Source organism: Neoarius graeffei, chromosome 7 (genome assembly GCF_027579695.1).
Source record: "Neoarius graeffei isolate fNeoGra1 chromosome 7, fNeoGra1.pri, whole genome shotgun sequence".
Classification (NCBI taxonomy): Eukaryota; Metazoa; Chordata; class Actinopteri; order Siluriformes; family Ariidae; genus Neoarius; species Neoarius graeffei.
The window spans coordinates 13,809,104-13,826,960 of NC_083575.1; the positions used below are offsets into that span (position 1 = coordinate 13,809,104).

General features: G+C 38.4%; 1 protein-coding gene across 1 annotated transcript in view; it reads right to left on the minus strand.

Moving 5' to 3' along the window:
* ablim1a (actin binding LIM protein 1a) overlaps positions 1-17,857 on the minus strand; it is an 83,570-nt gene that overhangs the window by 6,238 nt on the left and 59,475 nt on the right. The window contains exons 7-22 of the mRNA XM_060925314.1: positions 15,064-15,151; positions 14,847-14,911; positions 14,616-14,660; positions 10,288-10,365; positions 9,416-9,571; positions 8,967-9,011; positions 8,430-8,465; positions 8,197-8,326; positions 5,162-5,245; positions 4,754-4,801; positions 4,355-4,492; positions 2,406-2,494; positions 698-809; positions 332-393; positions 174-234; positions 61-68 (exon numbers count right to left, since the gene is read on the minus strand). Of these exons, the coding sequence (XP_060781297.1) occupies positions 61-68; positions 174-234; positions 332-393; positions 698-809; positions 2,406-2,494; positions 4,355-4,492; positions 4,754-4,801; positions 5,162-5,245; positions 8,197-8,326; positions 8,430-8,465; positions 8,967-9,011; positions 9,416-9,571; positions 10,288-10,365; positions 14,616-14,660; positions 14,847-14,911; positions 15,064-15,151 (1,245 nt within the window). The remainder of the gene's footprint in view (positions 1-60; positions 69-173; positions 235-331; positions 394-697; positions 810-2,405; positions 2,495-4,354; positions 4,493-4,753; positions 4,802-5,161; positions 5,246-8,196; positions 8,327-8,429; positions 8,466-8,966; positions 9,012-9,415; positions 9,572-10,287; positions 10,366-14,615; positions 14,661-14,846; positions 14,912-15,063; positions 15,152-17,857) is intronic.

The window sequence follows — 17,857 nt, forward strand, 5'->3', positions numbered from 1 at the left end:
AATATGAAAAAATGGTGTAATGTAAGGCAGGAAGTGAATGTCTGATGCTGTCACACTTACCTGAAACTCTGTAAAGAAGGAAGGAAGGCAAAAACAAATTCAGTAAATTTGAACTGACTATTAACTAATAGGATTTAACTACTTAAGGGAAGGAAATGTGTTTGTTATCTAACCTCGTCCTCCACTAGAGATATCGCCATAGCTGTCGTACTGTGTAAAATCAGTTGACTGAGGCTGCAGAAAGGATGGAAGGCAAGACAGTCTCATGAGGGAGTTAAAACAGATATAAACTGACTGCAGTTTCAAAAAATTAATAAAATAAGCTGCTTACCCGATGCAGCCCACTTCGTCCGTAGCCAGGAAGTGAGCCTGTTTTGGCAGGAGAATTTGGATCTGCAATTTCAAGAATACAATAAGTAAATATTAGGAAAACAAGACATCATTTAAAAAAAAACCTCTTAAATCTAATATCTATCGATAACTTGACAATTGTGCTATTAGGATTGAGTAACACATTCTATTTTTTCAAGAGTCATGGTGTCAGTTGAACACTGTGAGTCTCCTTGTTTTGTCAGAAATGTAGATTTTTTCTGAAGTCGTCTGAAGCTAAAAAGTCACTTTATGGTTTTCCAAATGTAGGACTACAGTGAAAATATATAAATAGTGAATAGAAAGTGGAGTTACCAAGCACACACACCTGCGTTGCCGTTTGTTTGTCTTTGTGCAGACAGACTTCGTGCGTGACGTTCTTGAAACAACTGCTTTTCCTTCTCCTCCTTCAGAATGAGCTTCCCAAGACCAGATTGCATCTGTTCTCACACACAGTCCAGTTTACACTGATGTGTTTATCATGCATTGAGTTGAATTAGAATAGTTTACAGTGAATGAACCACCTGAACACAAAAGGAATAAAAATTAATTTAAAATACTATTTAATATAGTATTTAATATTCATGATGTATGACCTAATTCATTGCTGTGAGAGTTAAATTGGTACTTTAGCCAGGAGTGCTACCTCATGATGAGTTGTGAAAATAAAGAGACTAGTGCAGATTTGATCAAACATTCATCATTTATCACCTCATTCTTTTTTCTTTTTTTCTTCTTAAACACATTTATCGTTCAGACCCAGTGGTGGCTTACTATAGGGGAAGGTGAGGCAGAGCTCCACTGTTTATATCAGCAGCCATTTAAACAAATGTAAGTCTTCCGAAAGTCCTCATTTTAGACAGATACCAGCTAATGTTCTGTTCACTTGCTTGCATTAGATGTTCCACAAGCACTACCCCACTTATGCTTCCATAGAGTTATTACTGCACCTAGTAGTTGTCAGTGCAATAATTGGGGAAGGATACCTAATAGTGAAGGTGGAACAGTGGACAAGGCAGTTCATGACAGGGTTGCCAGATTGGGCTAGTTAAAAAAAAAATCTAAGGATGCTCAGAGAGTGCAGACCTCCACCAAGGCCAAAAGTCGTATCTCACAGCTTTACCAAAAGTGAAATTAAATGCATGGATCCTCCCCGTGACTCAGATCTGCGCCAATATTTAATGGGTTCTTTGTTGACCCATGCTACACCCTTTCACCAAATTGAATTGAAATCAGGTTAGTAGTTTTTGCACAATCCTGCTTACAGGCAAACAACCTGACAGACAAGAACTTGTAGAGAATCATTTCTATTGGAATATAGTATATTGCAAATATTAGAAGATGGAAAGGGAGATTGTGGAATAATGTCCACACCTCAGAAATATGTAGAAAACAAGTATTTTCCATGCTGAGAAAGACTGAGAAAAAGATGAAAATGTCTCCTTTATCCGATGTCCATTTTTGGGGTATACTTTCAGGTCTTCTGTGTGTTTTTTGAGATGAAGTTGGGCTAGAATTTTTGCTGAAACTTGTCAACCCTGGTTAATGACATGATCTCAACCACAGTTATACAAAAGTATGTTTACAACTAGCCAAAATGAGCTGTTAACTGTGCACAGGACGACTGCATGATGACGACCCTTGACTGCCTGTAACAGGGTTACTCTAAAAATTCACCAGACTGTAGCCTATAGCATAAATCAAGTGTGATAGCTTCTCAGATTAATTTTGTTTAAGGCTACATCATTATTAATGTCATTCTACTGCATCAAAATCTGTGTTCATGAGCCACTGCTGCTCATACAACAAAACTACGACTAACATGAAGGTTGTGAATAAATATTCTCGAAAGAAAGACAATGGTAAAACATGTGAATGGAAACTCATCACTTTAACTCATTAGTAACTGATAATCATCCATCACTGGACTGTGTCCTTTGTGTTGGCTCTGTGTCATTTTTTGCATTTAAGCAAACTGCCTTGCTCATCCATTGGCGTGGGTAGTTTTTCTTAGTTCTGTCCATGTTTGAGATTACCCTGGTGAGATGTTCTTCCTGGAGTTGTCTACGTTTTTGTTGCTCCTCCTCATCCTCCTCTCGGGATCTCCGTCTCCCTCCATCAGAGCCTGAAATATCAACAGGAAATGTCACATACCTAGGGTTCAATATGATTCAATATGTATCATGAATCAATATTAAATATGATTTTTAACACACCCTTGTTGACTGTCCTTTCAAAGCTATTAAATAAAGTGAATCATTTTAAGCTTTTGTGATTTTAAGTATTTTATTGCATTTACATTCGAAAAAGAATTGGCTTCAGATCACAATTCTCATTTGGTTCTATAGTCAAAACTCACTTGTCCATGACTCACTCCAAGAGGAAAAGGGAGAGGACAAGTTCACAAGGGCATATTTTAAAAAAAAGTACAGTCTATTCCACTTCACACTTCATCCTAACTTTAAAATCTACATGTACAAAGTTTTCCCTACACCTTTATGACAATGAATAAACGGATGAATAATGATATATTTCATGGTTGTGAAAAATAAAGATGAAATCAAGACAAGCAGGCTGATGTCAGGTGACTGGATAGCTGTTGCAGCAACTTTATAGGCACTTGTTCTTGCGAAATAGTTAAAAAAAACCTGTAAAGCAGCTGCAACAACAAAAACACACTCTTAAAAAAAGGTTTCTCAAAGGTTCTTTGAAAAATTAATGGCTTTAACTGAAGAACCTTGAAGTGTGTCAAATTTATAATTGTTTTCTAAGAGTGTGGGAGTTTTCCCATCTCTGTCCTTGCACAAATTTTGGCAACTATTATTGTCAAAGTCATTAAAAAGTTTACAAGGGCAGAGATTAAAGAAACAGGTAGGTGTTTACACGTGCAGTGATCAGTTTTCACCTTCAAATTAACTTCATACATTTTGACTTTGCAGCTGTCATGTAAATACAACTACAAGGTAAACAAACCTTCATGTCTTTACCAGACAGACATTAATAATGAGATGCCATTACAGTGACTTACATAAATATTCACCCCATCCCACCCCTTCGGACCTTTCGACATTTTCCACTGTTATAGCCTGGAATTTAAATGAACTTAACTGGGATTATAAATCATGGATCTACACAAAATTGCCTTTAAAGTGAGGGTAAAAGACAGAGGATATTAAAGTGAGGGTAAAATAAATGTAAGTTCTATTAGAAGTAGAAACAGAAACATTAAAAAAAATAGTGATCCACTGGTGTGAAATTAGTTCTGGTACAAACAGGGGATTATTCAGCAAAGCAACCAAGAGGCCAAGAGTAACTTAACATGATACTACCACCATTATGCTTCACAGGATGGCCTTCTCAAAGTAATAAGCAGATTTTTTTATTTGTAAACTATATAATTTTGCAAACTATGTTGATTATCTCCCTAATTCAACATTAATTGTTATTTTGTGAAGATTCTTGACATATTATCCCAATTACTGTATTAAATCCATTTCAGTTCCTGTTGTTTTCACTACTCCTGGTGGTGAATACATATGCAAGACACAGTACGTAACATATAGTATATTTCCTCCATGAATCAAGATTTTAAAAATGTTAAAATGAATATATAATTGCATATAGTTTGTTGATCATTTAGGTGAAAATGATGTGATTGCATAGCTGAAAAGGTTAATAAGAACCAAAGCTCAAATTACAATTGAAAAGAAATTTGAAGAAGCTTTTCCAAACACCAATGCAGCTTCATAAATCTATTTAAAATACGAGCAACTGCTTTTCCAGTGCGTTCAACAAAAACAGAAGGAAACTAAAGGGAAAGCCATCACTCTGCATCCACTCCTTAGTTGCACAATTGAAAGCCTCAGTGGACAAATCCATTTAATCCATTAAAAGGGGGAGGAGGGGGACAGCAGGCCAGGAGCAAGCCAGTAGTGGTGGCCATAACAAACAGGCTTATAGTGCGGACATACAGTACCTAGGGTACCACTGGTTGACACACACAGCCAGCACTCGGTCTCTATCTGAGGTACGTCTTCAGGTTCGGGAGCAAGTGCAGAGGGAAATTTGGCCAATTTGATGATGTCGTCTGCAGAACTGCTTTCGGCTGTAAAGGCAGCCAGATCTAGATTGTAAAGCAGGGGGAACTAGAATATAAAAATGAGGCTGGCCCAAAGGTCATTTTATAAACAACAGGATCAAAGATGTATACAGCAGTGGGATTTTTTTTAATTATCTTATTATGCACTAGGCATCTTGATTTGGGCTGACTGATCAGGATTTTAACTGGAATGCTGCAATCCTGTTGCTAGCTCATGTACATAGGCATTTAAAGCTTTGACTTGAACCTTGCATTAGCATAGAAGAGAAACTGTTCTGTCTGTACCATGCTGTTTGTAGATTGGTGGCTTCCTGTACATGTTGACGCTCTGGTCTGGAAGAGAAAGACAACAAGGTCAGTAATTTAATAGTAAATCACGATTTAAAAAAGAACTCTACCACTAAGAGATCTACGAGCAATAGATCTGCCATGCATCATCACAAGACATGGTAGAGAGTGTAAAGCAGTTGCTATGAAATGGTGTCCCTGAAAGGTGGGAACGAAAAAGAAGAAAAAAAATTCACAGAACTTTTCAGATTTTAATTTTTCTCACCAAGGTTCCTCATTTAACACCAAACATGACTCGACCATGTGAACACACAATACAGCTCGAGGACAACATACGAAGAGTGAACCATCACGATCTGACTACACACACACAGGACATTAGGAGTTGCATCACATCCTCAATACCTGGCAGATGGAAATGTTTCGGGGTTGGGGGGAGGGGGGGCGTGCTAGCCCCAGGGGAGCTCCGCCCGCTGGACGGCTCGGGGCCTTGAATCAAAAAGGTCATAGGTCAATGAGGGAGGAAGTTTAGGGCTGAAGACACCCTTAATAACCAAAACAAGTGAATGACTACATGAAGTCCATATCAGGTCCAGAAGACAATCATTAAAATCGTATGTTAGAGGAGGATGTGTGTGTGTGTGTGTGTGTTACTGTGGAATGAAATAGCAGGAGCTACAACAGCAAACACAATAATCAAATATCAATTATTTGTTATTGTCAGTTAAATATTCAATTACATATTAACATATTCAGATGTATTCATAACAGTTATTCTTTTTTTCATATTGCTTAAATAACATTCAATTGTTTAAATAACATTCTTAAATAATAATGTATCTAATAGTTTGCTGATATGAAAAAAGATATCATATACATTTATAAAATAAATTCAAGAATAAAACAGAACAAGCTGAATGAACAAATAAGAACAGGTACATGCTAGGGGTGCCAGAATATAGTGTCATGGCATGCTGTGATAATTTAAAAACAAACAAACAAAAAAAGTATGTATTGTTGTGGCATATATTTAAAACATTTAAAAATATAGTTTATATAATAAGTATAGTCATTTTTAAGATCAAAAGCATTTGCATATTGTCAGATAAACACGGATTTCTATCACTTAAAGTTAGACGGCCTTTCGATTTCATAAAATCGGTGAAATTTATTTCCCTCTGAAATTTGGTCATTGTGTTATATGTTCATCTCATCTCATTATCTCTAGCCGCTTTATCCTGTTCTACAGGGTCGCAGGCAAGCTGGAGCCTATCCCAGCTGACTACGGGCGAAAGGCAGGGTACACCCTGGACAAGTCGCCAGGTCATCACAGGGCTGACACATAGACACAGACAACCATTCACACTCACATTCACACCTACGGTCAATTTAGAGTCACCAGTTAACCTAACCTGCATGTCTTTGGACTGTGGGGGAAACCGGAGCACCTGGAGGAAACCCACGCGGACACGGGGAGAACATGCAAACTCCACACAGAAAGACCCTCGCCAGCCACGGGGCTCGAACCCAGACCTTCTTGCTGTGAGGTGACAGTGCTAACCACTACACCACTGTGCCGCCGTGATATATGTTTATTTCTGTAATATCTCACAAAATATTAGGCCATTCTGTGGCTGGGAAGTTGTTTAATTTGAGGGGATTCTCTAGCAAATAATGTGCATGAAATCACTTGCTTCGCGCAGTCAAGCAGACAGAGGAAGTCAGTGTGCGCATGCGCAGGTTTAACTGCTTCTTCCTCTTTTGGGTTTTATGGCAGCTGGCATCCATAGTGTTGCATTACTGCCATCTACAGGTTTACCTTTGACCGTGCACCGACAGTTAGATTAGAGATTAGATTAGACAGAACTTTATTGATCCCTTTGGGAGGGTTCCCTCAGGGAAATTAAAATTCCAGCAGCATCATTACAAGATAAACAGAGGATAGAAAATAGAGAAAACTTCTAGATAAATTAAATTAAGTATTTACATATACAAATATAAAAAAAGAATAAGATATGGAAAAAGAAGAAAGAAAAATTTAAAAAAAATCCAGCAGGAGAGGTATTGCACATTATATTGCACATTGTCCAGTATTGCTTTTTGTCAGGCTAGGCTAGGCTACTGCTCCTTCCCGTCCTCTGTCCTCCTGTTACCCTTCCTCTCCACCCCCCGCCCCCTGAGAGGAATTGTACAGTCTGATGGCATGAGGGACAAAGGAGTTTTTGAGTCTGTTAGTCCTGCACTTGGGAAGGAGCATTCTGTCACTGAACATGCTCCTCTGGTTGCTGATGACGGTGTGCAGAGGGTGACTGGCATCGTCCATGATGTTCAGTAGTTTGTCCATAGTCTTCTTCTCTGCCACCGTCACCAGAGAGTCCAGCTTCATGCCGACCACAGAGCCGGCCCGCCTGATCAGTTTGTCCAGCCTGGATGCGTCCTTCTTGGATGTGCTGCCCCCCCAGCACACCACGGTGTAAAACAGGACACTGGCGTCCACGGACTGATAGAACATCCACAGGAGTTTCCTGCAGATATTAAAGGACTGCAGCCTCCTCAGGAAGTATAGTCTGCTCTGTCCCTTCCTGTACAAGTAGTTGGTGTTGCAAGTCCAGTCCAGCTTGCTGTCCAGCCACAGCCCGAGGTGTTTGTAGGAATCCACAGCCTCCACCTCAACTCCCTCAATCAGAACTGGTCATGACCTCCCAAAGTCAATGACCAGCTACTTGGTCTTCAAGGTGTTGAGCTGCAGATGGTTCCTGTTGCACCAGACGGCAAAGTCCCTCACCAGGCTCCTATACTCCTCCTCTCTGTCGCTAAATGACAGATAGGAGGAGTATAGGAGGAGTTACATCATTCTGTCGCTAAACAAACAGCTGATCACACTGAGGTGCTCGCTGACTGCTGATATTTATTAATTTGGTCCTGTGTTTCTTTTCCTTCACAACATAATGTCTTTTCTTCTCGCTTTCCATTACTGCAGTCAGTCTTTCATGTTTCATTCGCACACTCACCTGTTTCAAATTTGTATCCCACAATGCCTTGTGCAAATGGGGAAAGCCCACCACATGATGCATGATGTAGTATATTGAATTGGATCATGGTGATGCAGGAAAAAATAGCTGAAAATTTAGGGCCATGTGGCCCTACATTCATTAACTGTTCTATTAAAAAAAAAACTAATAAAATTGGAAGTCTGTCGTTTGAATTCAGTCACTTTCGGTCCACTAAACAAAAATAATTGGGTGTCAGGGAAAATTATTTTTATGACCTACACTTGAAAAATCTGAAAGGCAGTCTACCTTTAAGCATCTTCACTTAACTAGTCTTAAAAAATATTTATCAAAATAATAAAGAAAATTCTTGCCATTTTTAACGATTCGCTAAAAATTTCTCATACCCATAATGTATGTGTGCAGTTGAAGGCAGAAGCTTTATCTCACCTGGCCGGTGAAAGTGCTGGGGTGAGCGAGACATGGTCGGCGTATAACAGTGGCGATTATAGATGGGCGAACCAATAGATCCCTGACTTGTAGACCGCTGCAGCATGTGACCCCTCATGTCATAAAAACTCTAAACACACGCACAATTCATGTCCAATCACAAACTAATGATCAAAACCTGTAAACTGTTTAGTGTGTGAAGAATGATACTAAGACATAGGTACTGTACGTACATCTGCAGATGGGATTGGTGACATGGTTCTTGGTGTCTGAAAAAATTCAAATAAAAACAGTTTCATGTAGTCTCATTGGAGAGAATGAATTGCAGTGTTGTTGTTTTTTTTAAATATTCATTTCACACATTATTGCACTGTGCAGTGTTGGCAACTCTGTGACTTTTTAAGACTTTATTTTAAAAAAAACCCAGATCACATCATAGCTCGTGGTTATACGGGTTGATGATATACAAATGAATTGTTTCAAAAAAGAGCTGAAATGAGTTAGCAACACTGGACTGAGGATGGAGATGAAATCATGAGAAGGAAAAAGAACTCATTTACGACTTAGAAGACACTGATGTACACACTGGGGAAAAATGTGGCTCTCATATTCAAAAAATAAACCCACTCTTGCGACATGGATGTGACTACTGACACACACACACAAGCATGCATATGACTGATCCATACAATGAAAGCAACTGTGGCTTATAGACAATGTGACGAGGTAAAGGTCACATGTCAAGGTCATCTATCTGGAGCACGACTTACTCGGTCATCTGGCATAGAAGAGCGCTCGCGCCTCAAGGTCTGAAGCTGTTAACAAAGTGTAGGGGCCAAAAGTCTGAGTCCACTACCAAGAACTGCTTTTATTTCATGAGTTATGAACAATTTATGAGTTATATTTCGATATTAAAAAAAACAACAATAAAACAAAAAAACAAACAAATGAAAAACCATGTGGCATGCAAACAAGAATAGGTTAAGCAACTGATTTGTCTTAGGAAATAATATAATAATGATATTGGATCATAGATTTCAACATAATTGAAGATAATTAATAAAATAAGAGCAGTTATTATTATTGGACTCAGACTTTTGCACCCTACTGTTAAAATAAGGATATAATTTATATACATATCGTGCAATTATATAGTGCTGTTCACACACACACACACACACACACGAATAAACACCGTGCTCTTGGAGTTTTATTTTACCTCTCCCACACTCTCTCTCTCCTCCATCTCATCAAGGGAAGTGGTGTAAAGTGGCTCATAGTTGATCAGATCGGGACGTTCAATGTCATAAATGGCTTTGACTTTGGGAATAGCGGCGAGATCCCTATAATCAAGGATCTCATTGTCTACTTTTGCCTGGAGGGAAAAGACATCACACAAGCACAAACAGGGAGTGATGATAAAAGGACTCTGCGTATTACAACATGACTCCAGCACCAGCACAAACATTCACATGGACAAGTGGTTATATATGTATATATATATACACACACACACACAAGAATAAAGAACAAATCAGACTTTTTATACTTACAATTAATGTTGTGGAAGGGCCACAAAACACGTTATCACTTACATTACAGCAGCGACAATCATTCTATAACAAACCTTAATTTTATTCTCTCTTGAAGTTAATAAGACAAAAAATAATAATAATACATCTTGTCTTGAAGACTTTTCCATGTTGAAAAAGTTCCAGGTTTACCTCTGATTGTTATGAAGCACCGACACTGGAGACTCCATCCAGAAATGTTAAATAAACATCTTATACTCTTTTAAAAAAATATTTTTATGTCAAGTGTCCACCATTAGATACATTCCTGGGTAAGCTGTTCTGAGAAATTATAAGGTATTATTTGCCTTGTAGTTTAACTGTTTTCCAAGCTGCTTTTATTGAGGAATATTCAAAACCAATCCTCCTGACCAATCAGAATTGAGAAGTGAACATAAGATAGGAAGATATAAATAGCAGATATAAGTAAAAGAAAGAATTTTTTGAAAAGGTAAGTGAGCTGATGTTATCGGCTGTTATGATCACATATAACTGTGTGTGTGTTTTTGACAGCACTTACATATATGGTGTGACCCGGTGAGCCAGGTATGCTTGAACCAGGTCTGGAACACACACTCTCAGATGACGAGCGTGTCGGCTGTGGAGTGAACACAGGTTTAGAACCAGCAACTCACACACTCACTGTTAAGGCCTATCCACCAGCTTGCACTTTGGTTGCTAATGAAACACACACACCCACAATGAATGGCAGGATCATCTGAGTGGTAAGCAGGAGGGACTGTTTTGATATAAATTGTTTATCAGTAAATAAATCTAATGCATCTAACTGGTTTGCACACTGTTTTAGAAGGCATCTCTACTAGAGGGGTTGCCAAAACTTTGTGTTTGCTAATTCTATGCTAAAAACTCAAATCAAATGTGATTATTGTCAGAGATGGATTAACAGCATACATTAAAAGTTCTCAAACGACAGAAAATAAAGTTGCATTTTTTAAGACTTAATAAACCAAATGGCAGCACAGTCAAGGAATCCCCCATGTACGTCTGAGTTACGAGGAGAAGTCACCAAGGGTGTGGTCAAAGTAACACAGGAACCCACCCAGAGCATGATGATCAGTTGTGGGAGAAATAATGAATGTAATTATGAGACAGGTTAAACATGATTTACAGAGAGGAATGATGGCCTATGATGGAGCTATTCCTTTAGGTGAATACATTTCAAGTGACACCTTGTCCAAACCTGATCCATCAGAAAAACTGATGATGATTATGACCTGAGCTCAGTGCCAGAGATGGAGAATTATATTAATATTAGTATATACCGCAGGGTCCAGAGGTCTCATGGGTCTGAGTCTACCACCAACACCTTTATCTGTTTCAAATTTCATGAAGTTTAAAACGAGCACTTCTCAGTTTGTCCCGCTGGTGGAATCCTTAAAAATTCATCAGCAGAGGTTTTCCCTTGAAAAGGCTTAAAGTACAACAACTTTAGAAGATAGAACCATTTGCCAAACAAAGAACCTTTTGAGGAACTTTGGTTATGTTGTACGTTAAGGCAAGTTTGAACTTATTATCAAATAAAAACATTAGCAATAAATAACACACAATGCAAATTTACCTAAACAGGTTCCACAATGGTTCATTGGATAGGTAAGAGTTCTTTGGTTACTAAAGGGTCCTACTCAAGCCTTTCTGAAACCCTTTGTTAAAGGTTCTATGTAGAAAAATTAACCGTTTCCCAAAAGTGACAAACTAAAGAGCACTTGCAAATTGATATCTGCATATAATTCGTTTTCATGTAAGTACTTGCAACCCTGATTCCAAAAAAGTCAGGATGCCATGTAAAACATAAATATAAACAGAATGCAATGATTTACAAATCCTTTTAAACCAATATTCAATTGAATACAATACAAAGACAAGATATTTAATGTTCAAACTGACTTGTTTTTTTGTAAATGGAAACTCATTCTGAATTTGCTGCCTGCAACACGTTCCAAAAATGTTGGGACAGGGGCATGTTTACCACTGTGTTACATCACCTTTTCTTTTAAAAACACTCAGTAAGCATTTGAGAACTGAGGACACTAATTGCTGAAGTTTGAAGAGTGAAATTCTTTCCCATTTTTGCTTGATATATGACTTCAGTTGCTTAACATTCCAGGGTCTCTGTTGTCGTATTTTGTGCTTCATAATGCACCACACATTTTCAGTGGGAGAGAGACAGGCCAGTTTAGTGCCCACACTCTTACTACGAAGCCATGCTGTTGGAATGCATGCAGAATGTGGCTTGACATTGTCTTGCTGGAATGAGCAAGGACAGTCTGGCAGCATATTGCTCCAAAACCTGTATGTACCTTTCAACATTAATGGAGCCTTCCCCGATGTGCAAGATACCCATGCCATGGGCACTAACACCCCCCCATATCATCACAAATGCTGGCTTTTGAACCTTGTCCTGGTAACAATGTGGATGGTCCTTTTCCTCTTTAACCCAGAAGACACATCCTCCATGATTTCCAAAAGCAATTTGAAATGTCGACTTGTCAGACCACAGCACACTTTTCCACTGCGTCAGTCCATCTCAGATGAGCTCGGGCCCAGAGAATTTGGTGGCGTTTTTGGATGTTGTCTATATATGGCTTTCGCTTTGCATGGTTGATGCAGTGACAGCCCTTGTTTTCTGAAGTGTTCCTGAGCCCAAATAGTCATGTTTTTTATACAATCATGTCAGTTTTTAATACATTACCACATAAGGGGTCAACGGTTACAGATGTTCTATGTTGGTTTTTGGTCTTGCCCCTTAAGTGCAGAGATTTCTCTGAATTCCCTGAATCTTTTGATGATATTATGGATTGTCGATGGTGAAATCCATAAATTCCTTGCAATTGTATGTTGAGAAACATTGTTTCTAGACTGTTGGGCTATTTGCCCACACAGTTTTTCACAGTGGTGAACCTCGCCCCATCCCTGCTTATTAATAACTGAGTCTTTCCAATTACTAATTAACCTGTAGAATGTTCCAAGCAGATTATTTTGAGCATTCCACAACTTTCCCAGTCTTTTGTTGCCCTGTCCCAACTTTTTTGGAATGTGTTGCAGGCATTAAATTCAGAATGAGTGTACATTTACAAAAAAACAATAAAGCTTATAAGCTTGAACATTAAAAATATTGTCTTTGTATTGTATTCAACTGAATATAGGTCAAAAAGTTTTTGCAAATCATTGCCTTCTGTTTTTATTTACATTAAGACAATGTCCCAACTTTTTTTGGAATCGGGGTTGTATAAAAAGTTCATGCTTACACAAGTGATTCAACAACTGAAATGCTATTTAACCCCCATAAAACATAAAATTTATTTTCTATAATTTCTGCATATTGATTATTAAACAAAAACATTAAAATCTGTTCAGCCATCTCAGGCCAAAAAAACTGCCCTTATTTGGGGACATGGGTTGAACTTATTAACATAGAATTAGCAAATACACAAAACATGGTTGACTAGCATCCATATTCATGCCATAATGAGATTAAGAACATCCCAATGATTTACTTTTTGAATTTACATTTACTTTCAATCTATAATTTGGGTAACATGGTTGTACTCTCAAAGTCAAATCACAGCTTTATTTAAAAAAAAAAAAAGGGAATTCAAGAGCTTCTCTTTCTTCTTCCCATGATCTATATGAAATTTGGATGATGCAGCTTCAGGTAGCAGGGTTAGGTGAATGCTGTGGAATACTAAAATGTGCATTTTTAAAAAATAACATTTCATTCCAAAATATTATTTTTGAAGGATTTTAATGATTATATTTCAATGTAATGTGTACTTTACCTTGGGCTACAACTTGCAAAATGTACTTCTATAATTGAGAGAGGTTTTGCATGTGTGTGCATGTGTGTGATCACTGCTTCAGATGGGTTAAATGCAGAGAGGAATTTCACAAGTGTGTGATGAATAAAGTTGTGCTTTCTTTCTTTTATTAAGGCTTTAAGTTACTGACCTTATACCTTTACTTTAGTTCCATATTTGTAAGGATATAAATAACACCCCAGTGGTGGAATCACCATCATGAAAAAAAAAAAAGATCAGTCATGGACTCAGACATTTGAACCATGCTGTATATACAGAAATAGCGTTTTGTTGTGTAAGCAGGTGCTTGTGAATGTGGCTGAATTTTTGCACGTGTGCTGGCTAAGTGACCATCGGCATGTGCACTTGATAAGGTGACACGCATCAAAAACCAACACAGATAGCATTAAAGCTGCAGTTTGTAATTTTTCAAAGAGTTTCTATAGTAACCATATAATGTCTAAGAAATTGTGGTTGAGAATATGGACTCCTTTCAGTGACGCTCTTTTCATTTAGTTTGTTCATTTTAGGCTTCTGTTTAGATTTTTTCTGGCACATAAATAAGCTCCACCCTTTGCTGAAGAAGAGCTTGTACATTATGTAACATTAAGTACACATAATTTCAGCTGAGGGAGTGTGAAATGGAAGGATTTGGTGGAAATGGAAGGCTGGTTGCTATTTTTCTTAAAATTCCAATTGTAAATGCAGGTAGCAGAGGGATGGAGAAATTACAAACTGCTTCTTTAAGCACGATACACGACATGGCCAGTATAATGGCTCATGAGAATCTGGAATGTATGAAGAGCTATATTAGACAATCCAGCAAAAAAGGTAATCAATCACAATGTCATGTAAGACTTTTTCAGCCAATGGTGAGGTGAATCACACAAAGCTAATCAGAGCATTGATAATTGTGCTAACATCTCAATGAGAAAATGCCAGTGGCTGATCATGTGAGCATTCTGACTAGCAATGGAGCTCTGAGCCAGGGAGCATGGCATCCGTGTGGCGCAGCCGAGAGCAAATACAGTACCTGCCTTTCGGATTTGGCGAGGAGCGCTAGCGACGCAGGCAACAGCTGTGGAGGAAGGCAAAGTGGAAGTTGGACAACACCTCTGGTGTCTAGGTATTGGGATAACCTAAATACGGAACCTTCATACCCTAATGCTCTGAGAAATCTTAGTGTCACATGTATTTACATACAAAACAGAGAGACAGGAGGACAGGATGAAGCACGTCGGAACAGGTAAAGACATGATAAGACACTCACCCTTTGTCTATCCTCTGTTCTCGTAGAGCTCTTGCATCCTGGATGCCAAACAGTCGATCCTACAAAAAAAACCCACCCATATACACAGAATTAAGGAACACAATAGTTGGAATGTCAGTGAACTAGAACCTCAAGAATCTGTTTGTTTCAGAAGGCTGAGAAAAAACAACAGTCAAATGTTTTCGAGTTTATGTGAAAGTTACAATCGAACCTTGCAGGTACATCTCCTCTCCTTCAGTGAACATCTGATTGCATCTGCTACAGCGAGCACAGCTGGGATGGTAGTGTCTGTCCCCTGCCTAGAGATCACACATACATCAATACATGGCCATGTAATATGTTCCATTATATGACACACATTACCACTATACAGGCAAAAATATGCGGACACTCGACGTATGTCAGTCTTCCCCAAACTGTTGCCTCAAAGCTGGAAGCACACAAGTATATTGGATATCACTGTGAGATGTAACATTACAATTTCTCTTTCATCATCCAACATCAGACCATGACCTCATGAATGTTCTTATGGCGGAACGAACGATTAATTCCCCATAGCCACATTCCAACATCTAGTGGAAAGCCTTCCCAGAAGAGTGGAGGTTATTCTAATAGCAAAGGAGAGACTAGATCTGAAATGGGATGTTCAACAAGACATATGGGTGTGATGGTCAGGTGTCCACAAACCTTTGGCCACAGAGTCATATTTGTAGACTGTTTTCCAGTAAAATATTTTGGAGACAGATATGTTAGAGATTAAGAATATATTATAGATTTCAAATTCTTCTGTATTGGAATTAACTATTGCTGCACTAAAGTCATTTTTTTGGTGACACGCCCCATATGTAAAAATAACAGTAGCCATTTAAACATTGCGACAACTTGTTCGAGGTCAAGTTGCAAAATACCAAAAAAATAAAGGGGTGATGAGACCAGAATTGTGTTTGCTTTGTGAAATTCTTCTTCTTTTTAAATAAATAGTCAAGTCAAGTTTATTTCTATAGCGCTTTTAATAACAGACATTGTCGCAAAGCAGCTTTACAGCATTTGAATGACTTTAAACATGAGCTAATTTTATCCCTAATCCATCCATCCATCCATCCATCCATCCATCCATCCATCCGTTATCTGTAGCCGCTTATCCTGTTCTACAGGCAAGCTGGAGCCTATCCCAGCTGACTATGGGCAAGAGGCGGGGTACACCCTGGACAAGTCACCAGGTCATCGCAGGACTGACACACAGAGACAAACAACCATTCACACTCACATTCACACCTACGGTCAATTTAGAGCCACCAATTAACCTAACCTAACAGTCTTTGGACTGTTGGGGAAACCGGACCACCCGGAGGAAACATCCCTAATCTAAAATAATAATAATAATAATAATAAAATCTAAAATAGCGGATTTGGACTTCAGAAGCCAACCAAAATAATAAATAAAGCTAGCTATACACAGAATAAACTAAGTTTCTAGGTCAAACAAACAAAAAATTAAGCTTCCTAACCCATAAAAAGGAGAAAATAGAAGAAAAAATAAATGGAGTTGACTTCCAGCTTATCACTATTTATGATGTATTTGTGTACAAGTGTGTGTGCGTGTGCGTGTGCACTTTATGGAATTGACATACAAAGTGAGCCACAATAAATGTCCACAAAATAAGACTGCCATTTAATCTAATTCATGATATTGACCATAAATGCTCACCGGAAATTTAGATCAAACCCCAATTTCTGCCTCTGCATGAACACTAAATCTGCGCCACACCACATAGAAGGTTCTAGAACCCTTACAAGATAATTTACATGCACACTGACAGCTGTTAAACTGTTTAGAGCACATCATGCCATATAATAATGTTTATTTGCATTCACAACATGCACTTAAAAAGGTAAAATCTTGCATTTTACTTCCATATTCTTGTATTACAACTGTGGAATATTTAGAGATGTTCTTGTTTCTGTACTCACCTGCCTGAAGCTCCTAAAGGGGCTACGTACTTTGCTGACTCCTAAACCAAAGTGCACTTTATATGTGTAGAAACAAGACCCAAAAGCCGTATTCACTTTCAAGAAGCTCTTAGATGAGAAATTACCTTGAGTGTGAGAACTCTCTCTTTCTCGCTCGCTCTCTTAAAGATGCCACTAAGTAATTACTCATATAATTACAGCTAAAAGTGTTGCAAGAAGTAGAGGACATATTCTCGAAGCTACAAGTGCTCATAATCGCAAACACACCCGTCTCTTGCTTTTGCATAAGCTTACCCACACACACCATTGTGTCTAAAGTCAGTCCTGTCATGTGGCTGTGCTCCAATTTAACTTTGAATGAAACCCGTTAAAACATGTCATGTGGAGCGTAAATGTCTGCAACATTCTACATACAGAAGGATATGCAGAAAAGTCAGAAGAGGTGGCGCCATCTAATACTGATAACCAATCAGAGAGCAGTTGTTTGCAAGGGTTTTTTCATGTTAAGTATGAGAAATCAATTTTAAAGGTGCCATAGTATGGAAAACTGTATACACCTTGGCAAAGTGGAAAAAGAAGACTTTAGTATCTGACTGACAGTAGTGTAACAATAGACACTCAAACACTGTTGAAACGCTCTTTCAAAGGCATGCAAAACAGGCCAATTCCTAAATCCTGGGGTGTTTCTTAACAGTCCAGACTCATCAATATTCATGTTCTAAAATTTGCATACACCTGCTCATGTTCTAGCTGGGGAATTACTTCTGCTTCCATCATCAGTGGCTGTTTTGCCTGTAGCTCTGTCCAAAATTTCCTTTGGATCAATAAGGTATCTATTTATCTATCTATAATGAACCTACACAACTGAAACTTCAACAGTTCTACAGGTATTGTTAAGAATCAAACAATGAAAAATTCACCAGGGGATTCACCAGCCATCCTCCCCAGAAAACAAAGCCATGACAAGCCAGAGTGCTCATAAGAAATGCCACGGAGCTCTTCAGAGACATGGCTTTTGACTGGAACGAGCTCCT